This window comes from Cottoperca gobio, chromosome 13 (genome assembly GCF_900634415.1).
Source record: "Cottoperca gobio chromosome 13, fCotGob3.1, whole genome shotgun sequence".
In the NCBI taxonomy this organism is placed as follows: Eukaryota; Metazoa; Chordata; class Actinopteri; order Perciformes; family Bovichtidae; genus Cottoperca; species Cottoperca gobio.
This window is the reverse complement of record NC_041367.1, coordinates 23,344,964-23,371,108: the sequence shown is the minus strand read 5'-3', so window position 1 is coordinate 23,371,108 and position 26,145 is coordinate 23,344,964. Positions and strand designations below refer to the sequence as shown.

At 42.9% G+C, this 26,145-nt stretch overlaps 1 protein-coding gene across 4 annotated transcripts in view; it reads left to right on the top strand.

Annotated features, from left to right (window-relative positions):
• The window catches only part of sgsm2 (small G protein signaling modulator 2), a 91,965-nt gene that overhangs the window by 53,809 nt on the left and 12,011 nt on the right, over positions 1–26,145 (top strand). The window contains exons 6-18 of one of the 4 annotated variants that reach the window (XM_029446697.1): positions 1,745–1,893; positions 2,033–2,167; positions 8,301–8,422; positions 8,546–8,613; positions 8,984–9,147; positions 13,236–13,368; positions 13,651–13,788; positions 17,094–17,265; positions 18,242–18,306; positions 22,161–22,306; positions 23,919–24,047; positions 24,149–24,331; positions 25,446–25,832. In XM_029446697.1, coding sequence (XP_029302557.1) covers positions 1,745–1,893; positions 2,033–2,167; positions 8,301–8,422; positions 8,546–8,613; positions 8,984–9,147; positions 13,236–13,368; positions 13,651–13,788; positions 17,094–17,265; positions 18,242–18,306; positions 22,161–22,306; positions 23,919–24,047; positions 24,149–24,331; positions 25,446–25,832 — 1,991 coding nt within the window. Of the gene's footprint in view, positions 1–1,744; positions 1,894–2,032; positions 2,168–8,297; positions 8,423–8,545; positions 8,614–8,983; positions 9,148–13,235; positions 13,369–13,650; positions 13,789–17,093; positions 17,266–18,241; positions 18,307–22,160; positions 22,307–23,918; positions 24,048–24,148; positions 24,332–25,445; positions 25,833–26,145 lie in introns of all 4 variants that reach the window. The other 3 variants (XM_029446696.1, XM_029446695.1, XM_029446698.1) reach the window with 3 other exon arrangements.

Genomic DNA, 26,145 nt, shown 5'->3' with positions numbered 1-26,145 from the left:
GAACCGAGACACAACGCCTGGTTAATACGCAGAGAAACACAAACACACATGCAGTGATGCAGGAAAACAAACAAGGAGCTTACTAAACTGACTAAAGGAGAGAAGACAACATGCACAGTGTACCACAATACACTTTGTTTCCACATTGGCTGAAGTAACGAGGTGCAGGTGAGGCAGATAGCAGCTAATGAGGGTTATGAGCAACAGGTGTGCAGAGCAGCGACTCACTGAGGACACCTGGTGGACAAGTGAGGAACAACTGGAAACTAATCTGCATTACTACTAATTCTGTAAAGTGTAAAATATGTACAGTGCACGAATGCTGTACGGAACCCTGAGAGGCAAATGAGGTGATCAATTGTCTAAGTCTGATCTGAATTGTTTTCTCTCCTGGGTTTATGTCAAATTTGTGCCAGGATAATCTTTTTAAAAAATGTCCATCTTTGAAAACAGTTTCACCCCTACCCCATGTTCTAAATAGTACTAAAACTATTCATTCTTTCTACCAGGTGAGTTTTAATTTCTGAAATTCTCCATTCTCACATATGTGAGAATCTTTCCTGGCAAATGCTATTATTTTCTTACTTGCCTCTTATGGCTTCTATATAAAAGCCAAAAGTCACATTTTGTTTCCCACTCGCTTGTCGTTTTTAAACTGTCCTGTAACTTAAAGGATATGCCTAGTGATATTCTATATCATTTTGTAACATTAACAAATCTAATGAAAAGACTCAAGCAAACAGTGTTGTTTATGTATCAAAAGCCTGATCCATCTTATTCCTCTGTGCCATAGAGCTCTATTGTTATCCATAAACCTTTATAAGACACATCCATGAGACACTCTGAAGTTTATTTTTGCCTCCAACCCACATACACAGTCCTGCTGCCCTAAATACTCACTGAATGTGGATTAATCCATGAAAAACAATAGTCCCAAATAAATGCTCCACCACTATTTCATCCAGTTGGAATAACGTTTGTTAAAAAAAAGTCCTCAGTTGGAACAAGTGGCCTCATGGCTAATCAGAATGTACTGAGTATTGTTAGTTTAGTTTTTTTCATTGGATTTGTTAACAATAACAACAATAATAATAACATCCGACAAACTGCCTGCCAATTTAACACTTTTAACACTAAAAGTCCACCATTTTGGATAGCTGAAAGCTGTTTTCAAGTCTTAAACTGTACAAAATAATAACTATATTATTTTGTTACATTATAAAGACTTCTGTACTGGAGGGCAGTCACAATATCCCATTTTCACTTCACGATTATCACTTTTCACACCAAAATAATTCACAAAAACATTATAATTGTGAGATTTATAGAAAAATAATAATAATAATAATGCTAATAGTCAAATTCATCTTTAACTTTGTTATTGTGTTTTGTCTCTTTTTTTTGCAAATGAGTAACACTCCAAATATGGATGGAGAGAAAGTCTGTAACCATAACAAAACAACAATTTGGATAGTGAAAAGATGAACTGATAATCAAAAAAATCAACATGATATTATCATATGTGTATTATTAACATATCGTCACTATTTCATATTTTAAATATCACAGTTACGTCAATACCGGTATATCAGGACACTTGTTACGCTAAGAACTTTAAACTAGAAGCTTTAAACTGATGAATATCGTGTGTGTGTGTGTGTGTGTGTGTGTGTGTGTGTGTGTGTGTGTGTGTGTGTGTGTGTGTGTGTGTGTGTGTGTGTGTGTGTGTGTGCTGTGTTCTCAGTGGGGCCCTGTGCTCTGGAATACAGCAAACTGAAGACGTCAGATCATTTCTGGACTGACCCCTCAGCCAACGAGCTAGTTCAGCGCCACCGTATCCACGGGGCCCACCGGGGCCAAGACACGCCGGCCGGCCGCCGGCCTGCTCTCGGGGTGAGTGTGGAGGCTGCTTTAGATCAGCTGCTTCAGTCGCTGTATAGTGGTGTGATCACTGAGGTTGTGTGGGATGGGAGTTGTTGTAAAAGTTATTATTTGTACAAGGTGGCCTGTTAAAACAATTTTTCTTTTCTAGATCCGCAAGAGGCAGTCCAGCGGCAGCATGTCAGAGGACAGGTTTGCTGCTTCAGCGAGGGAGTATGTGGAGTCTCTTCACCAAAACTCCAGAACACACCTTCTCTACGGCAAAAACAACGTTCTGGTGCAACCGGTACGACACTTTGTGACCAGCTTTTATTTACAGTACCTTTACCATTTCTGTCTGACTATCTACTACAACTAAACAATCAGAACCTGCACCTGAGGCACATAGCGTGAATATCTGTCCTGCATTTGATATTTGTGCCAAAAGGTCGGTTTAAAAGCAGGGCTGTCCCAATCACCTTTGTGTTGCTTCTGATCCCAATGTAAGCAGTACTTGATATTAGACGCATGGTGTTAAATAGATCTCTTTTTTTATCACACTTAAATAATGTACTTTTCAACACAGATTATATTTGAGTTGCTAAATGTTTGACCTTCCTTAAGTAGAACGAATCAGTAGTGTGCACGTATTTTATGAATCAGATGTAGGGTTTAATATTTTTCTTATATCTATTTTTTTTTAAAACAATTTTCTGTTTTCATTAGAGCTGTCCTTATGAAAACAGTTGACAGTGTGTTCTGAGGATTATCAGGGCTACAGTCTCATGAAATATTGACAGCTTCTAGTATGTTTTTAATGCAGTGAGCACCACAAGCAAAGTTCCATTCACCTGCATTGTATTAATAGGAGGTTAGATATTTGACACAAATACCTCCATATCTGAACAAATGAAGTCAAAACTATCTGCATGGCTAGATAAAAAATAAATAAAATGTGTCTCTTTAATGTATCTTTATGAGGAGACCCAGGATAATTATTGCATAGGAGACTTTGAAAAAGCAAAATTATTGACATAACAACATTTAATGTACTAGTGCAGTGTGCGTTCGGGATGTGCTCGTGCCGCTGCTTCATGGGTTTTTAATGCTGCAGTGTGCGCATCATGAGTGCAAAAGCTCCCATAAAAATATTATGGCCTCAATAAAGTCAAAGCCCCATTAAATGTGTCGCCCCAGGTTTGGAAGAAAGTCGAAGTTCAGACTGGCCGACACCATAGACCAGGGATATTGAACTACATTGATCAGGGGGACACACTTTCAGAAAGAGGAAGCCCGGGGGCCGGCTATTATTCTCGGAGGGGTAAATTGACCCTCTCGACCTCTTTCTGGCCTCTCGACCTCCTTCTCTTTTAGTAGTTTGTGTTTATTGGTTAGCTTTTTGATATACACTTCAGATATAACACATATATTAATCAAAACATAGGATATGAAAGATCTATGCTCCTTACGATGTAGCGCCTTGTTACGTTTGAAAATGAGGGAGAAAACTTGGAAAGATGCATAATGGCGGGGGTGTCTGAGGGTCGCACCCATAAAAAAGAAATTGTAATTTAAAGCAAATTTCCTCCATTCCTACACCAACCAACCTCCTGGATTAAGTCAAGAAACAGCTGCTGCCTTGAAACCAGACGTTAGGGTGTTTTGATGTAAACCATTTTCTTTCAGCTTCCCGTAGGATGGTTCTGTCAGCACGGACTGAGTCATTTAACCAGGGAGCTGGAGGGGACTGGCAAACCTGCCGAAAAGTGAGAGGACAGAGAGAGTCCAGAGAGGAGGACAAGAGTAGAGAGGAGAGGGTCCGTGGCAGAGTTGGCAAGCATGAGTGAGAAGGAGTCAGGTGAAGGAAGGGCCGAGAGGACAGATGAGGCAAGAGGGGAGGGAGAGAGGGAGCGAAGGTTACAGCGGACATGTAGTGTTAGAGGTGTTAGGTTTCTCAGATTGGAAGTATATATTATATTAAAAAGTGATCAGAGATGTGAAGCGGTGCTGGAACACTGCTATGGCTCACGTCAGTGTCAACATTATGTTGTGGTTCTGGTATTAAAAATATTACTGATAATTTATTCATAAAATCGTTAATAGGAGTTGATAATAACTGCCACTACAATGAAGTAGGCTCAAAAAGACACTAACATGGCTATCAGAAGGAATTGATAATTATCAAAACAATTATATTTGTAAGGGTCGCTGGAACCGACACAACTGAACCCAAAAGCATGACACAGAGACAGGCAGAATACAATATAGTTCAGTTTATTCAGTAATCAGGGTCAAATACCAGTAAATCAGTCCAAAAGGCAAACAACTCCAGTAAGGGAAAGGCAGAAGAATCAGAGTCCAGAAACAGGCAGGCTGGGTCAAAACAGGCAGGTCAGGAAAACTAAACAGGTAAACTAGATGATCGCTGGAGAGCTTGGCAGGAAAACACAAGACAATCTGGCAGGGAACAAGTGGGAGAGACCTGGTATATATCCTCTGAGAGAACTAATGAGGGAATGAGAAGCAGGTGAGGAGATGAGCTGTGGAAACCAGATGAGGGGAATAAGTTGATTGCAGGCAGTGAGGATGAGCCACGATCTGAAATGATAAGAGAATTACTGACAAGGTAAAACCAAATGAAAACAAACTAATATTGGGTGGAACGCGTGACAATATTTACTTAATTTACACCAAGTCACCTCAATAGGGCACCACCCCCGATGGAAATGGGAAATGTAGTCTTATAAAATATACTAGACAATGAATTAGAAAATCTCATTAATAATTAAATTAATAACTAAAAACACAATGACCATCTCAATAGCCAGTAAAAGTTTAAGGATTTTGAAATTATTTGATAGTAGAGGTTGGCAATACTCACTCTTGTACAACATTAAACAAACATGTATATTCCAAAAAGCATTTATTAATAAGATAATAAATGTCAAAACACACAATATCTGATACTAAGCAATCAAAAGTGAGAGAGTGTGTGTGGAAGAGTAGAGAGAGTGTGTGTGTTCGTGTTTGTACACGTGCACAAATGTGTGTAGAACAAAGGGGACATATAAAGCGGGAGCTTTGAGTCCTTATCTCTGTGTGTGTCGCTGTGTTTAAAAGGAAAATTCCTGAATTATTGAGAGATCGTAACATGTATGACAATGGTGCCAGGTTAAGAAGATTTTAGTGTGCATGCAACTGTCTGTGTATACAATGCTAACACATTATCTGGTGAAACAACCTAAGGTTAGCCATTAGCTCAATTCAACAGATTACACAATACAGTTCAGTCGTTGTGTTTTTGTTGTTTACAGTTTGTTAAGCTGTGTGCAGGACGGAGGAGACCGGTCATTCTGTATATCTTGCAGAATGCAGTTAGCTCCTTAGCTCAACCATTAAGAAAATAGTTTAGTGATCAGAGAGCCATCGGATGCTGCGGTGACAGGCTTTCTGCTGGGCCGATGAATCCAATAGCTCAATCTCCATACTGTGGGGATCCCAACAGCAGGGTTACAGAGAGGTTAGAGGTGGAGCACTTTCTGGTGAATATAAATCGAGATGGTTGCATGCTTTGTGAGTAGGTGGGGACAGAGACAGTGAGAGAGTAAAGGAGAATAGCATAAGTAGTAAGTCCGTTGACATCTCTGACTGGATGTTGAAGTCACTGAGAAGTACAAGCGCAGGGCCTTTTTCAGGGATGTTAGATTAAAGGATATCCAAATCCTAAAGAAACTCCCCCAAAGGACCTGGAGGACGGTAGATAACAACAATGTTTAATTTTACCGGATGAGTTATAGTAACAGCATGAAATTTGAATTACAAGATGTGAAGGGTGGCATTGGGTAAAGAGAAAAAACCCATATGTGGGAGATCAGCAGACCAGTGCCCCCTCCTCTGGGTGAGTGGGAGAAGGAGTAGGCTGTGGAGAGAGCAGCAGGAGTGGAAGTGTTGTCAGGTGTGATGCAAGTTTCAGTGAGGGCAAGGAAGTCGAGGGACTGCTGAGAGGCGTAGCCTGAGATGAACTCAGTCTTGAGAGTAACTGACCGGCAGTTCCACAGGCCCCCTGTGACGAGGTGTTGGGTATGTGAGGAGCGGGTGGGATATAGAAAATCAGAGAGATTAGGGTGATTTTGTGAGCACGTGCGAGGCCGGTAATATCTACGAGAAGACACATGAACAGAATGAAAATATACACATATTTGAATAAGGAGAGGGAAGAGCAAGCAGAACGAGATACTTCACCCAGTTAATATTGGCTTTGCTTCCAACTTATCCTCACATAAAATACTAATTTGTCTTTGTTTTCCTGAGTCTTCGTCAGCTGAGGCTGCCACTCCAAACAAATGCTGTTTTTTATAGACTTGTTATTTGGTTGTCTACAGCTGTGCTGGCCACACACCCTAATCAGGTGCAATGCTCCTGATGATGACTGCTAGCAATTGAAACTCACAGATCTCACCGTAATTAGGATGTTTGCCTCAGAACAGCAGTAAAAAAAATAGAGAAACCTATTTAAAAGCAAATGTACTTTTAGCAAAAATGTTCACAGTCTGGCTGTGCGATCCCTCCTGAGTCAGAAAGCACCTGACTTTTATAGTATGACGATAACTTAAAATGTTTCATCATGTTTTCTGAAGACCTCAGGAAATGTAAAAGCACAATATGGTCTAAGTAAGCGCAAACTGTCACTGTGACATTGGTAAAATGGATCTGTAAGTCCATCTAAAGTGAACCTTGTACTAAATGTACACTATGATTAAATATGCATTACAGCTACACTCTGTTCTTCTAGCTCCTAGCTGTCCATCTTGACTTTATGTAAATTCTCGGCCTAACTCTTTTGGATTGAAATGTGCTTTATTCAGATGTAACAGACCTTGAAGCTACTGTTGCTCTGGGGGAGAAATCCAACTTGCAAGCCTCAATACTGTACAGACAGACAGCATTCAGCTAGTGCACTGTGCACTAATGCACTGAGTGTTCTTGAGTTCTCTCCTCTCCTTCCACTCTGTAGGTGTGCGCGCACGTGTGGGTGCGTCAGGTGAGAAGCCCCGCCCTTCGCAAAACGGAGCGAAGGAGAGAATGTGAATGCGCAAAGTAGACAGTACAAACTGAAACATGCACATAAATTAGATCAATAGCATAAGTGTTTAGTTTATTTAATAAAAGAGCCAAGACAATGGTAGGGGAAACACTGGCACAGATGAATTGCAAATGATGGTTATTTTCATCCATCATTGTGCTGCACACAAACACAGTATTTAGAATGTGTGATCTGTGAAATGAAAGCTGTCCATCTCCTGCAATGTGCTTTGCACTGCCAAGTAGCTCCAGCATGTTTGGCACTGGTAATGTATAATGAGCACATATTTGCCTCCAACAACGCTCAGCCTTTGACAGAGCCATGCTGACACTTGTGGCAGAGTGCACATACAGATGAATCACTTCACGCTAAGCATGCTAAATTATTCTACTCTCTGCTTCTCATAGCATAACATAGTTTATGTCTATATACAATGTAACAATACATGTACAGTATATATCATCATCTCAGAATTTATCCTGTTTGAATATGATAAACCTATATTAAATGGTAGTAGATTGCATTCAGAGGCCCTGAAAACCTATTTTTAATAACCTCATCTGAGGGTTATTTGCTTGGAGACACCATAGTCATTTAAATCTGAACAAAAGATTCTTAATGAAGCTGATTAGTGTTTGATTGTTAAACTCTAGCGTTGAGAGGCAAGTGAGAGAAAAATAATTCTGGTATCCATTTTCTTAGTATGATATAATTAGCTTTCTCTCCTGTGTTTATGACTTAAGAATAACATTTAAGTTGTTGATGTTGTTGTAATATTAATTTCAGCCACAAGAGGCTGAAGTGCACCACTACCTCATGTTCAAAATTGGACATAAACCATTTATGTTTTCTTCATGCACTCTAAAAACTAGGTACATATGTGTTTAAAGTGCATGCAGAAGATTATCCTTTATTCATCTGTTTTTAAGTCATTTCTCAGATGCCTCTCAAGGCTTCCGTACATAAATGTATAGTTAAGTAAATATGTTTCTAACTTAAACTTTGATTATTGTTTATTCAGCCTCAAATATTAAATGTTTGAGAGAAATACTTCAAGAAATAGTTCAAAATGTTGGGAATTGTGCTTATTTGCTTTCTTTCTGAGAGTTATATGAGAAGATTGAAATCAATAAATGGTATTGATGTTCTCATACTTCTTGGGAAAAGAAAGCTAATGAGCATAGATCTCAAAAAGTTGAACTAAGATTAGAAAGCCAGTTTTCAGGTGATTAAAATGTAAATCTCACAGCAGTTGTTGAGAGAACAAGGGTCTCATCAAGGATGCAGCCTCTCTGTCCTGTGCTCCTTCAAACCTGAAGCCTCACGTGATATTCTCTTCCTTCTCTCACGGTAGAAGAAGGACATGGAGGTGTTGCGGGGCTACTTGTCACTGCACCAGGCTGGCGATAACCTCACCCTGAAGTGGACACCCAACCAGCTCATTAACGGCACGCTGGGAGAATGTGACCTGGAGAAGAGGTGGCCATATTATAAATGATCTAACGCCTCTATGAGAAAAAAACATGGATTTGATGACACAATGATTTGAAACTGCCTTTGAAGCTTCATGTTGCACCTTGTCTTACCCTCTCTGTATCTTAGTATCTACTGGGACTATGCACTGACTGTCCCTCTGCGCCAGATAGTCTGTATCCACTGTCACCAACGCCGTGAGTATACTGCTACCTTCCTTACACACACATTCAGATCACACTGCGTCAATCCCCTCAGAGTATTCTGTCATGAAGTGTTTCATGAGATTCTCTCATAGCAAATGGGGCTTGTCTTGATAGAGTGTACATATTGCTATTTTTATGTTAGTTTAATGTTCATTTATCGTGACCACTTCTCACCTCTTTATTTTCTCTCTTTTGTATCTCTTACATGTGTTTGCGTGTGCATGTACTCACTCACTCTCTTTTACCATTATTTACATTACAATTTATGAATCATAACTATAAATCTATATTTATCTATTTATCTATCTATTTTTTATTTTCCTACCTCAACCTTGTGCAATGTTTTTTCATCATCTCCCAGCTGATTGCGGTGGTACACTGGTTCTGGTGAGTCAGGATGGAATCCAGCGACCGCCTCTCCACTTCCCCCCCGGTGGCCACCTCCTGGCCTTCCTCTCCTGTCTGGAAACAGGCCTTTTACCACGGGGTCAGCTGGAGCCCCCCCTCTGGTCACAGAAAGGCAAGGTGTGTCACCTTGTTACTGTTGTATTCACATCTAAACATAAGGTTACATATATATATTATTACATATATATATATATATATATATATATATATATATATATATATATATATATATATTGTTGTACTGTAGGTAAGATGTACAAAAATTCCTAGAGTGAGGGCACTTTCATCCTCCCTGACTTGTTTACCTGTACACAATATTTAGACCTTTTTATGACTGTGTTTGCCTCCCTAATGGGGATAACAGTTTGCCATCAATTAAATTTGACATCAACATTTATTAAACCTTGAATGGATACAATTTTACAGCTTTATATTTATTATATAATAAATATTATATATATTGTTGTGTGTATAAAGCTATTTAACATTCACCCAAGTAAGTGGCTTTATTCATTTCTATTTGCTGGGTGCAAATGGGCCTTTCGCATGTATAAAATAAAAACGAAAGTTACGGATGTAACTACGGTTCTATGAATCGTAGATGACCGCCAGAGGCAGTGCTTAATGTCTTAAGTCTCGCGCATTCCCAGGTCAAGTATTTATATCAACAAAGTCACGAGTGATCTTGGATGACCCCGGTCACCTATAAGATCCACTGTCATCAACGAGATCAGTGCTACAGAATCTTCTAGCGCAGGGGTCTTCAACGTTTTTCATGCCAGGACCACCTAACTCAGGGGTGGGGAACCTCTGGCCGTATACGGCCCGCGAGACCATTTGATCCAGCCCTCGAGGTAATTTGTAAAACGCACGCAAATAAAATCCACTAGCAAAACAAAACAAAACGGCAATATTTTAAATGGGGGACTGACTGTTTTTCCTGGCCAAGGTCAGGGTCCTTGAACACAACACGAGCGGAACGTGTCATCACGTGGTCACATCATGTCAAAAAACTTTTTTTAAACAATTTTTTTAACAATTTTAAACGAGACTGTCATTAACATCAGTGAACGTGGCGAGTGTAAAACAGAGAAAGCTGGATGTGGAATGTCACACTTTCCAGGAGAAATAATCTTGAGCGTCATTACTGCACGAAACATGCCGAACTGCACGAGCTGAAAGGACGAGTGCGTTTGGATAAAGTTAACGCTCTTCGGTTTGACCCAACAAGCAGCTCTCTCCAGAACGTGACATACAAACATGGAAAGATAGAGAGGTAGACCACCACACCAAGAACAGACTATTCCACCACTGCCATTTACTCACTTTTTATAATTTGTGCAATTATCACTGCCATGTGCAATATTCACTTTATTTTCTATCAACCACTTGGTACTTATATTATTTTTTATTCTATTTTTTAATTATTGTTTACTGCCTTTTTACTTCATATGTTATTTTGCTGTGACAAAATACATTTCCCCGTTGTGGGACTAATACAAGATTGTTTTCTGATAAAACGGAAAGATACATGGATAAAAAAAAAGTTGCTTTTTTGCACAGCATAAAAGAAAGGTGAAATGAATGAATGTGTTTCAAAAATGTTTGCAGAGGTTATGAGTTAAATAATTAGTACGGCCCTCGAAGGATGTTGTAAAAAAAAATGGCCCTTGTTCCCACCCCTGCCCTAACTGGTGTAGCATGGAGCAGGGACACCCTGATTCAAATTAAGGGGGGGGTGCTGTCAGAGTTCTGTGCGAAGGGGGTGCTGTCGGAGTTCTGTGCGAGGGGGGGTGCTGTCAGAGTTCTGTGCGAGGAGGGGGTGCTGTCGGAGTCTGTGCGACGGGGGGTGGGGAGGATGTGAATGTGCAAAAAAAAAGGGTTAGGGCTGCTTTATCTACAAACAATTTTGCAACCCCCCCTGCAGTACCTCCGTGGACCCCCTGTTGAAGACCTATGTAATTTAGCGGGATCACAAAATTCTGAGTGACTGCGAACTCTGGTGATCATCCATGACTCAAAGAACTGTAGTTATATCCGTAACTTTTGTTCTATTTCATCCTTACAGACCACCATAGGCCGTGCTTAATACTGGATGACTTATAACAACAGTGACCCACCTCATAAAGATATAGTAAAGATAGATGAGAGGTGACGCAATTCACCCTGTAGAATTTGGAGAATGTGCTCGGTGATGCCCATGTGGCCGCGGCACATATGTCCTCCAAGGGCACACCTCTCAGGATTGTCCTTGATGTGGAGACACTCCTGGTGGAGAGGCACTTTACACTGGGCGGCACAAATTGGTAATTTGCCCTGTATGCATAGGAAATTACATCTACGATCCAGTGGGTTAGGCGCTGCTTTGAGAGCGCACAGCCCTTCTTAGGACCACCTAGGTTGCAATCATAGGGCGTCCAAGACTAGAGGTAGGTCCTATGTAGGAGCCCTTGGGGCACTCGGGGGGCGTAACCTCAGAGCTCCCTTCAAGAAGAGGTATACCAGCCTGTGGCTCCCCACTGTGTCATTGTTAACCCTAGTATATTGCGATGAAATAGCAGCTACGTACACCTTGATTACACCGTCTAAGAGGGAAGAAACTCTGGAATAGTAGGCACAGAGCAATGTACTGGGTTCTTGTTTCAATCTGTGCACCAGCCAGAAAATATTTTCCACCTGTTCTCATACTGCAGACAGCTCTCCTGATAGATACATTGCCCGTAGGCTGGTAAGGCAAGGGGCTGCCCACGTCAGAAGTGCCTGGGACACCTCTAGCAAGCGTGTGGATTTGGTGTCCCCCTGATTGTTTATATGAAAAGCAGTTGCGGTATTGTCCGACCGGACAAGCACATGCCTTCCTCTCAGGTATGGCAGGAAGTGTTTGAGTGCTAAGTGCACAGCCCGTAGCTCCAGCACACTGATGTGCTCTGTGCGGTCCTGAGCAGACCACTGCCCCCGAGCTGTCCTGTTCTGCCACCCCATCCAGAGAAGCTGGCATCCGTGGTAATAGTCTCTCGGAGGAAAGGAACAGAGCCCATGGGCACGCCTCTTGACAGATAAGCCCTCTCCCTCCATGGGGATATAGCAAAGAGGCACTGATGTGACACCCTGATCTTCCTGTGTCTGTGCCACTTGACTTCCAAGTGGAGGTCGTTTAGCTATCAGGGGGCGCAGTGACAATAAGCCCAAGAGCTGAGACAGCAGTCAATTTGCCCAAGAGGCGGAGAAAACGAATGTAGTGCAGAATGTTCATCCTCGGAAAAGGGGAAGAAGTTGCAGGATGTCATCCATGCGTTGAGTTGATGTCCAAAGCCACACTAATGATGGTTAGGCTCCGAGAGGGGTTCAGAAAACTCTTCTCTAAGTTCACCTTGAGACCCTGCCGGGCCACATGAGAGAGAAGGAGAGCCGTGTCCTGGGTCAACTGAAACTGGGATGGCGCACAAATTAGTAATCCGTCGTCTATGTATGGCAGAATCGATTAGACGGTTAGACTCCAACGCCTGCGGTTGCCCGGTGGGAAAACAAGCAGGGCCGCTATGGTACCGAGGTCACACATGGCTGTTACCATCTTGGTTTTTTTGGAACTAGAAGTGACACTTTAGGGTGGAACAAGACATTTTTAGGTGACCAAATTTGACAAATAACTTCCATGAACTGAAAACACAATGTAAAAGGGTTAAAGTTGTAAGACAAAAACACAGACAACACTGTGGTAACAATCTGTCAACCACAAGGTAGCCTCACCCTAAAGCATACCCTGCGTTACCGTCTATTTTACTCTAAATGAGACCATCATTTACAAAATGAACATAATGCTCTATTGAAGAAGACTTGAAACTGATGACGGAAAATCTTACTGAGGTAATGAATCAAGTGAGACGTAGGATTATTTTCTCACAGACTTCTATGCAATCAGACTTCTTTTTGCAACCAGAGGAGTATGCTGGATATTAGCGAATGAGAACCTAGAATGCAGATTTAAGGCACTTCCACATTGGCTTCACTTTGCAGACTCGGAGGCTGCCACTTTTTTTCTTTTCAGTCCTACAACTCCCTTACCAAAGTACCAAATAAAAATGACGTTCATATAAAGCAATGTCACCTTTTTAGTGACATATTTCCTAAATGATCTGGCTTGTTAAACACAGTAGAAGTCTTGTAGCCTTTTGTAAACTTGGAATACATTTGTTTATGTTCTGCAGGGTAAAGTATTCCCTAAACTGAGGAAAAGGAGCAGTAATGCCAGGCTCCTTGACCAGGACGAGAGCGGCGAAGAGCAGACAGCTGCCGACTACGTGTTTCGCATCGTCTACCCTGGATGCCGCTCCGACGCCAGTAAGTCACACTTTCACATTGTCATGCACACTCAAAGTATCCCCAGGGCAGGAGGGGATATAACTAAAATATAGAGATACAACAAAAATATAATCTTCCTTTTATGGTTAACACTCATCTCTGAGATTGCTTTTGCCTTTTGAAAAATAAGTACCGTATATCTTACTACGATGTGTTTACATGTGTACGGGTGTAGCATGGTGTCTTTCCCACAATGCTCTTCTTGAGGTCTGTAGGGTGGCACTGTTCTAACTTTGTTCTCTGTTGTCCCACTGGTGCAAGCAGTCACTATAAACTACCACCACACCACGGGCAGCCGCGCTCCATCGCTGGACGATGACGAGGAAGAGGAAGATAGGCTCCATGCTATGATCTCAATGATCTGCTCGCGGAACCTCACAGACCCTAATGTCATGAAAGGTTTTTATCACCTTAACACACCCACCCAACCCCAACCACTCCTGAGACCTCACCCCGGCTTTAGACGTCCCTCCCCGCTTCCCACCCATCATGCCCACTCAGGTCCTTCTCCTCTCTCCTCTCTCCCCCTACCCAACCCCTCCTCCCCCAGCTTCGTCTGCCTGCGTGTGTGCTTCCTGAGGCTGAGCCCAACAGTGTGGAGTAGGCTGGGGTTGCCTGTGTTTACAAGGACATGGGGACGTTCAGGTTGATCAACACAAAATTGAAAAGCTTAGACACTTTTGTAATGACAATTATGCACTTCATATATTAGCCATATTGAAAGCCATAAAGAAATGTTAAAAATGGCAATACAATAAGCATCAATAAATAGAGACCTTTGGCAGCCTTTATATTTTTACAACCAAATTAATTTAGTTTAAAGTTAAAAACATGTCTTTAAGTTCAAAAAGACACATTTTGTTGACAGAATAAAAGTTACCTGTTTGTTTGTCTTCTGCCATAATGAAAGTGATTTGTCAGGGACAGGAAGCAACAGGGTTTGAATTGGAAATGTGGTCTTAATCTTTGCCATGAAATCTTCATGCTCTTGATAATTGCTCCACTAATAAATATTTAATGGATCAAATGACTATGTGGAATGAAAGGAGTCACTGTCAGTGGCCAACCCACAGAGAATTAGAACAGAATTAGCACCCTTAATTCTGCGCTCATCAACTTTGTTTTTCAGTCTCAGCGGTTTTCATCAAAGAAGTTAAACCCACTGTATGCTACTTGATCAGCAGTAAATGTCAGATACATCACTAAAGAGACAGATTTTTTTCTCAGGAGTTGGTGGAGTTGGCATCCATCAGGTGGACACAAACACAACACCAAATGGATGCTAATGTTGCTCTCTGTATAAGTTAGGTAGCTGTAATTAAGTGACAGGACGTTTTGTTTTCAGCTTTTTTGACAGTATTTTATCAATGTACAATAATTCCTTCGCCCTTGAATGTACATTTTTTATATATACAACATGCAGAATTTCTGCATGCTATAGTATCCTGTAGCTACATACCATTATATTTGTATTGTTTTGTGTCAGGGGTAAAGCAGGCTTTAAAGTTCACTACATGTGTCACATAATGTTCTCCAAAGCCCTGTCAGCATCCGTTATCAAATCATATTATTATATTGTTCTGTGTATCAAGGTATCATCAAACCCTGATGTCAAATGGAAAGTGTAGCAGTGAGATGTCACATGTAACTCCAGTGACATAAAGTACATTGTAGATCTCATGCAATGCTTTCATAGTGAATTGTAGGCGAAGCTGCAGGTCCCGAATGTCAAATGGAGGAGGACAGAAAGAGGAGGAGCACAAGCAGAAAAAAGAGGAAGTCTAAGGGAATGAGCAAGTCTTCCTCTCACACCATCAGTAAGCAGCCGGAAAATGTAGGATTATCTCTAAAAGCCAGTCTCAGCCACTGGTCGCTGAACCCAACCGCTCCATGGCATTTACTCAACAATATAATACATTTTCAGCTCTTTTGTTTGCTGAATTTTGCTTTTCATTGCTATAAATAAAGCTGTACGTTAAGAGACATTGTTCCTGGAACAATAACATCCTGTCTTTACAAAATGGTGCCTTTGTCACAGATGTTATCAAAGATCCAGTTAATGCCACAGCAACCGCTGACACTCTTCCTGCTTAATGTCTCTTCTCTTTCTTCCCACCGCTCAGCGACACACTTTAATCCACTGGCTTGGCAGGGATCCTTACACAAGCCTGTTAAAAGTACCCTGGAAACACACACTGGCAAATGAATATAGTTTATAGAGAGTGCTGCCAAACACAGTGACGGCACACGGCCGTCTGTCACCTGCTTTCATCACTGTTACACAAATTCAAACTTCCCCAGGTCTCTTTGTCTAGGTCAAGGCCTTTGCATTCTGGGATTTGCAGTGCTGACTGCCTTAGAGTTCTGAGAGGGTATAGCTCTGGAAGCATGCCTCAACACTCTTTGGTTTACGCTATTGTGGCCAAGAATCGCTTGGATAATTTTCTTTGTTTTTTGGCACTCCTTTAATTTGACTTATTTTTCCTTTTGTCCTTTCATTTCGAACTTGCAACATGCCTGACAATTTTTGCATGGGAAAAATGCACCCATTTCATTGTTTTTTAGAGAACGACTATGTGTTTCTACGTATTTGTGATGGAAAATCCTCTCACAGTCTCCTCCTCTGTTCATTATGATTTCTCTCTCTCTGCTCTGACTTCCTCAGTTGTTTCTCCTCTGTTTGTGCAGTCGTTTGCTGCAATGCTGTTCACTGTAATTCTTCACTAACCCCGCCACCCCCCTACCCCTCCCCTCCCCCCCCCTGCCCCCCCGCCCCCTCCTCCACCCCTCTCATTACGGTCCTGTGGGGTTCCGCAGTAGTAGAGACGTGGAGTCCTTGTGTGAGCGGGGTTGCATTACTGAGCCCAAAAACAGTTGTTGATCACGACTAGTCCTAAAGTAAAGAGGGGGGAGGCCAAATGTCGGTCTCACTCCAGCATTTTTTTTCTGTTCGCTTTTTTTCGTTCTTAATATTATTTGTTTTTTGGGGTTATTGAACGACCAAAACGCAGCTTCATATTTATGACAGGTCATCAGCTCCAACCTGAAGAATTAAGGTGAAGAGCATTTATTTAATGTTGAAGTTTTTATGATTTTTTTTCCTTCCCCTTTGTGTGCCCTTTTACTGGTGTCCATTTGTTTTTGTTGTTTATGAGATAAATTGTTGTCTTGTTCTGGCTTTATGCATCCTGCATGGCCTGAGCGTCAGCCTCGTCCTGTCTTCTTCTCTTCTATCAGCTCCCTCCTTCACTTCCTCTCCTCTTCCTCTGCTCCTTCCTCCTCTCTCCTGCGCTCTGCTGTCTGCTCTGCTTCCCCTCTGAATGAACTGAACCAGCATGGCTTCCCTGCATCCACTCTGCCTGTCTCTCCCACAGCACCGTTCCTGCTTCCTAAACTTCTCCCTCCACTTTTGCTTTCCTCTCTACGCTTGTTTTCCAGCTCTCACATGTAACATGACTGTAAAACTTTCATCCATCTCCTCATCTCTTGATGTCATAAAAAAGAACAATACATGGAAAGATGTATTTATGGTTGAGCTGAGGGGCCTATGTCATAATATGTAAGGCACAGAACATAGCAAGTGTGAAGTGAATTCAAAGGCACGATAACAAAGAGTGTAGTACATGAAAACAGCAGCATCCATTTTGTCTCAGAACACTTGAGATCCTCTCTCTGTCTTCTCCATTTCATTCTCTCTGGTTTAGACCACGGGGAGATGATGGAGATGCAGGGTTTCGGAGGCAGCCCGTCGTCGTGGCAACAGGCCGAAGTAATCACTCACGAACCGCTGTGCCTGTCCTGCTCCACGGCGGGCAGCAACGTGTCGTTCGACTTCCCGGCCGGCTGCACCTGCATTCACCCAACCGACATTCACACGTACGTCCTGATTCACTTAACGGTTACAGTGAGCGACAATCATTTACATTTTTCATAAGCAACAAACTTATGGAAATGAATCCGGGCCAAATGTTTTGATTATTTAAAAAATAAAATGTTGCTCTTGAACTTTGAAAAATACAATAATATATTTAAACTTAAAACAAGAATGACAAGTTTTTTCAGGTTGAATATTATTTCGATTCAGTTCTGTAATTCTTTGGAATAAATTATAATTTTTTTCACTTTTATATATATTTTCATATTTGAGTTCTTATTTTTTTCAGATTCAGATCTTAGTTTTTACATTTTCAGATTGTTTGCATCACTACTCCATCTTCTAAATAGGAGTAAAAATACATGTTTAGCCAAAACAAAGACATGACAGCCATGTTGCGTTACTTGTCAACACACAATATATGTACCGTGTGTTTAGAGTGTATGGAGAACTAAAAACTCCTGAAAGAAAACATGAATGCTTTTAGTCCTTTTTTGAAATGCAGCAGAGAAAAGAATTTAGATCAGACTTAGAAAGTGTATCACCAATTAGTTCCACTTGCCTTCAGGGCCTCCGTAGGAAAAACACAAACTGATATTTACCGAGTTGTCAATTTTAAACTGACTTGTGAGCAGAATGAGATGTGATGATTCACTGAATCTTGGTTGCTGCATGGATCCATTAAATCAAACTTTGATCAAAGGGGATAGTGGAGGTGTTGAGGATCTATAACAGCTTACTGGGCTGTTTGTCTCTTGAGAGGGTCCCACTAAGACACACATTAGAAGAAGTGAAATCACCGTAGTGGAATCAGAGACTTTGTGGAGGCAGCCTCTCATCCATCTATCTGTTAGAAAAAAGCCTCAGCTTTCAGTCATGGTGAAGGTTTCTTCATTAAAAGCAAATATTTACAGAATAAGCCTTTATCAGTCAGTCAGTGGCTTGACAATTATGGTGGATATCTTTTCTTTCCACCAGTATTCCTCTTAAGATGCTCTGCCAGAACATGAAGAGGCAGATCGTCTCCAGAGCCTTTTATGGATGTAAGTACATCATGTCACCCCTGCACAGTATTCAAACATTTATTTCATACATTATTGCAGTTTTCTGAATATTATGATTGTGAAATAAATTATATATATTATATAATTATATTTATATATATATATATACTGTATGTATATATATATACTGTATATATACATGTATGTATAATGTGTGTATATATATATATATACCTATAGTTGTATAAATATATATGCATATGTTTATATATATATATGTATGTATATATAAACTTACATACATGTATTTATATGTTTATATATACATGTATATAAATATATATACATATATATATGTACAGTATATGTTTATATGTATACAAACTTATACTGTACATATATGTATATGTTTATATGTATGCAATTTTAGACAACAGCCAGTCCCACTGTATTTGCTTGAGGTTGATGTTCCACCTGCAGCCTGCTGACTTCCAGTTGAGAGCACAAGTGATTTTAAAATCAATTAAAGTTTTGATATATGTCATTTTGAAAATAATGCATGGCTCATCGCAGCAGCTGCTGCTGTTTGATAAAGTTTGCAAACTTTAATGAATTATCCTTCTGAATATGTCCAACAGGTAATAAAGACTAATAACATAACAACAATTCCATATGCCTGTAAATACCAAACGTGGTATTTACATTGACCGTTTAAGTTCATTAATATAAGCACTCATATGTACATGAATCTGGTGAGTCTAAAGACTTATTAGTTCATGTTGTTCATTCTGTATGTCACATGACTTCCTGTGTGACAGGTGTAAATGAAGGCTATTGCTGTGTATTCACAGTGGATGGACATTTTTACAGGGTTGTTACAACTGACAATAAATCACCTCTGCTCAGCCCTGGTATCTGTAGGTGGTGGCTGAATCCATCCATCCATCCATCGTCTACCGCATATCCAGGGTCGGGTCGCAGGGGCAGCAGCTCCAGTAAGGAACCCCAAACTTCCCTTCTCCGGGCCAAATCCTCCAGCTCCGACTAGGGGATCCCGAGGCGTTCCCAGGCCAGTGAGGAGATATAATCTCTCCACTGAGTCCTGGGTCTTCCCCGGGGTCTCCTCCCAGCTGGACGTGCCTTGGACACCTCCCTAGGGAGGCGCCCAGGTGGCATCCTTACTAGATGCCCGAACCACCTCAACTGGCTCCTTTCAATGTAAAGGAGCAGCGGCTCCACTCCGAGTCTCTCACGGATGGCTGAGCTTCTCACCCTATCTCTAAGGGAGACGCCAGCCACCCGTCTGGGAAAACCCATTTTGGCCGCTTGTACCCGTGATCTCGTTCTTTCGGTCATGACCCATCCATAGATTCTCCGGCCATTCTTTGCCTCCATCGTCCCCTCACTCGCGAACAAGACCCAGAAGTACTTGAACTCCTTCACTTGGAGTAAGGACTCATTCCCTACCCGGAGTAGGCAATCCACCGGTTTCCTGCTGAGAGCCATGGCCTCAGATTTTGAGAACTCTCAGAACAGGATTGGTGATAAAGCGCAGCCCTGGCGGAGGCCAACGTTTACTGGGAACGGGTCCGACTTACTGTTGAGTATCCGGACACAACTCTCGCTTTGGGCGTACAGGGATTGGATGGCCCTCAGAAGTGACCCCCTCACCCCATACTCCCGCAGCACCTCCCACAGTATCACCCGGGGGACCCAGTCATACTCCTTCTCCAGATCCACAAAACACATGTAGACCGGATGGGCGAACTCCCAGGCCCCCTCCAGGATCCTTGCGAGAGTGAAGAGTTGGTCCGTTGTTCCACGACCAGGATGGAATCCGTATTGTTCCTCTTCAATCAGAGGTTTGACTATTGGCCGAACTCTCCTTTCCAGTATCTTGGAGTAGACTTTACCAGGGAGGCTGAGAAGTGTGTTACCCCTGTAGTTGGCACACACTCTCTGGTCCCCCTTTTTAAATAGGGGAACCACCACCCCGGTCTGCCACCCCCTAGGCACTGTCCCAGACTTCCACGCAATGTTGACGAGGCGTGTCAACCAAGACAGCCCCTCAACACCCAAAGCCTTCAGCATTTCTGGACGGATCTCATCAACCCCTGCGGCTTTGCTACTGTGGAGTTGTTTGACTACCTCAGTGACTTCCGTCAGGGAAATTGACGATGATCCCCCCTCAGCTTCCAGCTCTGCCTCTACCATAGAGGGCGTGTTAGTCGGATTCAGGAGTTCCTCAAAGTGCTCCTTCCACCGCCCGATAACCTTCTCAGTCAAAGTCAGCAGGGTCCCACCCTTGCTGTACACAGCTTGGATGGTTCCCCGCTTCCCCCTACTGAGGTGCCGGATGGTTTTCCAGAAACACCTTGGTGCCGACCGAGAGTCCTTCTCCATAGCTTCTCCGAACTTCTCCCACACCCGCTGCTCTGCCGCCCTTCTAGTCCTTCGGTACTCTGCAACTGTTTATGGAGTCCTCCCGGATAACATAACCCGGAAGGACTCCTTCTTCAGTCGGACGGCTTCCCTGACCACCGGGGTCCACCACGGTGTTCAAGGGTTATTGCTCCTTGAGGCACCTAAGACCTTGAGACCACAGCTCATCACCGCAGCTTCAGCAATAGAGGTTTTGAACATCGCCCACTCAGGTTCAATGCCCCCAACCTCCACAGGGATGTCTGAAAAGCTCCACGGAGGCGTGAGTTGAAGATCTCCAGGACAGGGGCTTCCTCCAGACGTTCCCAGTTCACCCGCACTACCTGTTTGGGCTTACCAGGTCTGTCCAGAGTCTTCCCCCACCCCTTGATTCAACTCACCACCAGATGGTGATCAGTTGACAGCTCCGCACCTCTCTTCACCCGAGTGTCCAAAACATGCGGACTGAGATCAGATGATACGATTACAAAATCAATCATTGACCTTTGGCCTAGGGTGCTCTGGTACCACGTACACTTATGAGCATCCTTATGTTCGAACATGGTGTTTGTTATGGCCATTCCATGACTAGCACAGAAGTCCAACAACAAACGACCATTCAGGTTTAGATCAGGGAGGCCGTTCCTCCCATCACGCCTCTCCAGGTGTCTCCACCATTTCCCACATGTGCGTTTAAGTCTCCCAGCAAGACTACGGAGTCCCCTACTGGAGCCCCCTGCAGGGCTCCATTCAGGGTCTCCAAGAAGGCCGGATACTCCGAACTGCGGTTTGGGGCATAGGCACAAACAACAGTCAGAGTGTTCCCCCCATAACCCGAAGGCGTAGGGAGGCGACCCTCTCGTCCACCGGGGTGAACTCCAACGTAGCGGTGCTCAGCCGGGGACTTGTGAGTATCCCCACACCCGCCCGACGGCTCACACCTTGGTCAACCCCGAAGGAGAATAGAGTCCAACCCCTATTTAGGAGTACGGTTCCAAAGCCAAGACTGTGCGTAGATGTAAGCCCCACCAGATCAACTGGTAGCGCTCCACCTCCCGCATTAGTTCTGGCTCCTTCCTCCACAGAGAGGTGACGTTCCACGTCCCCAGAGCCAGCCTCTGCTGCCTCTGTCTGGTCCTTCGAGGTCCTTGACCATCACTGCTACTCGTGTGACAGCGGACCCATCCCCAGTGGTTTTTCCCATGAGTGGTGGGCCCACAGGATGGATGGATGGGAGGCACCACGTAGCTTCTTCGGGCTGTGCCCGAATGGGCTCCGTGGCAAACCCGGAATTAATATTAGTCATGTATGAGTTTAATAGTTGGGAAAAGCGCTGGTTTACTTTGTCATTTCGATCCATCAGGGAAACATGTAATTTAGTGACTTACTATTGTAATTTTTGTATCTCCACATTGACTTCCCTGACGCTTGGTCTCAGCTGCGTGTCTGTCCTTGTCTCACCTGTCCATCAGGGCTGGCTTACTGTCGACACCTGTCCACTGTTCGAACTCACCTGTCAGCTCTGGTCAACTACAGCATCGTCCCTCCTGACAGACCCTGCGAAGCGTCCGGGGGCCTCAGCAAGGAGGTGTGGAGCAAGTACCAGAAAGACTGCAAGGTGGGTACAGAGCAGAGAGGTTCACGGTCTAGCAGCAGGCAGTGAGGCTGAGAGACAAATTAAATATAGCAGCGTGATCGACCTCTGCCAGCAGGCAGCAAGAATTACTACAACATCACAAGATTCTTAATCTTCTCCTTGCACCACCTGACACCCCTCAACCTGCAGGCCAGGGGATTTAAAAGCCGAAGATTTCAGCAGATTGCCAAGTCATCATTGGTATTGATCAAGCCCCAGAGATAAGTCAGAGTCATTCTGTGCGATGTGCAAGTCTTATTTACAGTAATATTTTATAAAGTGAGAGGAGCTAATGCAACCTGTGAGGAATGTTCTTTGAGAGACTTATGAGCGTAAGTGTTGACACAGACAACTTTTTACAATCTCATAATGAATCAGTGTTTGCACGCAGCCATGCTGCTGGTCTCCACACACACACACTCACACACACACACACACACACACACACACACACACACACACACACACGCAGCAGCTCTCAGACCTGATGACTCAGTAAATGGATGCAAACCCACTGACACTTTGGCTTTGGCTTTGGCTTGTTGCCCCAAAGTAAACGTATAGTTTCAGATAAACAGAGTGTCAGTGCAGACAAAGATTGCCACATACACATCAAAAAGTATTGTGTTACAAATTGCAAATACTTACTCATCAAATGTTGCCTCACTTTTGCACTAGGTGACCTTACCATTACTAGTTTATTTTGACTCACACACCGTCCTGCTGCCACAGACAGTGAGGGACCTCATGGGGATTCTTTACAATAATGCCAGCTCCATCCTTTAACCATTAAGCTGTTCTTATCTGTGCTGCAGCAGTTCATGCAGCCCTGTTGGGACAGAGGTGGGGGAAATACTTCGATCCTTTTCTTAAGTAAAAATACTTACAAGTAAAAGCCTTTACATTTAAAATGTTGACATAGATAGCAGTGATAACATATCACCAGCACGTACTAGAAGTGTACATGGCACTTTTCACAGTGTTATATTATAATATATATTTTATTATGCACTTTCCACTGCAGTTTTGGAGCCTGGGAGGCGTTTAACTTTATAATTGAGCTTTAGTTACCTCTTAGTTCAATGTGTGTCTATTACTTACATACAGTGGATCCTCCTCATCTGTAGTTGTGTATTAATTGTGAGTCAGGGATCATGTCCTGCAGTCTCCGCTCTCCTTCACTCTAATGGAAATGTAATGAGTTTCAGTCTCATTACAGAGTGCAGTATACCACAGTAGCTGTTCAAGCAGCCACTGCAATCATCCATCAACTCCAACTAAGTCGTCACTACTTATTAACACTCTATTCATACCTTTGTCCTTTATCTTCTGCACTCATCTATGTCTTCCTCTAAATGGAACGCAATCCCTCTTTCTCTCCTTCCATTATTGATGCACTTCCTCTTCCTCTTGTTCCTCTCACCACTTACACCAGGCGTCTTCTTCCTGTCATCTTTCTTCTTCTTCTGGTTTATCTTCCTATTATCTTATATTCTGTGTGTGTGTGTGTGTGTGTGTGTGTGTGTGTGTGTGTGTGTGTGTGTGTGTGTGTGTGTGTGTGTGTGTGTGTGTGTGTGTGTGTGTGTGTGTGTAGAACTATAAGGAGCTGGAGCTGTTAAGGCTGGTTTACTATGGTGGAGTGCAGCATGACATCAGGAAGGAGGTCTGGCCTTTCCTGCTCGGACACTACAAGTTTGGCATGGGCAAGAAGGACATGAGCCAGGTACAGCACACACACACACACACACACACACACACACACATATACACACACTCTTAATTTGAAAAGCAATGTGTGATGGATGTCTTTTTTCCCCTGTGAAGATTGATGCAAAGATCAGCGAGCGCTACCAGCAGGTGATGCGGGAGTGGAAGGCCTGTGAGGTGATTGTCAAGCAGAGGGAGAAGGAGATGCAGTCGGCCATCTTTGCCAAGCTCTCCTCGGGCAGCAGCATCGATAGTCACGTCCTGCGACTCGTTCACAGAGACTCCACGCTCAGCAACGAGGTGAACAAGCCCAACAAACATCTGACTCCTTATTAGACGTATCAATATGTGAGTTGTAATGGTGAGGCCCAGACTAATATAAGCAATGCTGTAATTAACATTCAGCTCTGCATGATATTAAATGAATAATAACATTTGTACCTTTAATTGTTCCAAAAACATTTCACATAGTTGAACCAACCAACCAATTAGCCGTACTACGTCAGAACAACTTCACAATCTTAGTAGTTAAAGAACTGCATCAATTTGTTTTACATTAAAAGCAGTTACACTGATTTCTACTCAGCCCTGAGAAAACAGTTGCAGAATGTTTCCTGCGGCTCTGTACCAGCTTTGTCTGAGAAAATATTACCTTGCATTGGGCTTGGAGACTACAAATTGAACAGAAACCCTGTGTTGCATTCTGGGAACTGGGACAAAAGATGCATTATGGGAAGTGTAGGATCTATTGCTAGACCCATACTAAGCACTGAGGATATTTTGTCGGGATATATCTCGTTTCCATTCTGAGCATTTTAAGTTATATTTCTGGTATTTTATTCTGATAGTGATAAAGGTTACAATAAATGAGCTGAGTGAGATAACACGCAACACAAACTCTCTCTGCCGACTCAAACAAGGGAAGTTACATTACATGTCCCTCGGCCACCATTCTTATTTAAATCTATCTCTTGCTCGTCCCCCAACTTTATGAAACTAATCTAAATCCAAAAATGTAATATTCCTGAAGTTACAGTCTCCCTTCATTTGTAAACATTTTAACATGTACTGCTCCTTTAACTTTGTTCTGTGGAAGTGACGGTGTTTCTGCACATTCATCTGGTCCTAATGACACATTAGTTCACTACTTAGAGAACACACTGTGAACACTAAGTTTAGGAATAATTGGCGTGCGCAATCAGAAGTCCTATCATCAACCTCAGACTGGTACAGTGTATTAACACACATCCTCTAATGAAGGGAATGTGAGCTGTAACACAGAGTAACATTTGCAAACAGACACCAACACTAACTGAGAAATCATAATGATCCATGTGATATGATTTATGATCCCACACCCTGCATCATCCCCCTCGCTGTGTTCTGTCACTTCTAAAGATCCATTGTTCTTCAGGTGTTTATGTCGGTGGATGAGCCGGATGCAGGGAGCCAGGAGACCCCCAGTGGAGAGGACAGTACCCCCACCATGACCACTCTGGTTCCCCCTGCAGCCCTCCCTCCAGAGGAGCGACCTCTGGTAGAGTTTGATTCCCCCGACTCAGGTCTCCCCTCCTCCAGAAACTACTCAGTGACCTCTGCTCATTCCCAGATCCTGTCCAGCATAGACGACGGTCAGAGCACGGAAGAGGAAGGGGGGGGGGGAGAAGAGGGCAGGACTCCGGGTGTGCTGGGGGGGCGTCAGGACTCTCTGATCGAGGACAGACTGTGCAGTCAGCTGGACAAACTGGTGACCAATGGAGCGGCTGCAGAGGCGTGTTCCCCTTCACTCTCCTCCTACACGGTACGCACAGTGTGCGAATGTCTATGTTTATATATCTGCTCCTCGAATCTGACTGAGACGATCATGACTTACAAACACTGCAGGCAAAAACATCTCTTTTTCATGCACTGCTCCATTTTGAGACTTCCTTAACATGTTACACAATGTCAATACACATTTAGGTGTTTCTTTTTATAACTAAAGTCTATTTGTGTCTGTAGATTTATCAAAATTTGCCAAAAGTTAGAGAATGCTTGATTTGAATTTAAACATAAAATCTAGAAAACGTGTATTATAATATAAGTAACCAACCGGGGGAGTTACATGGTGATAT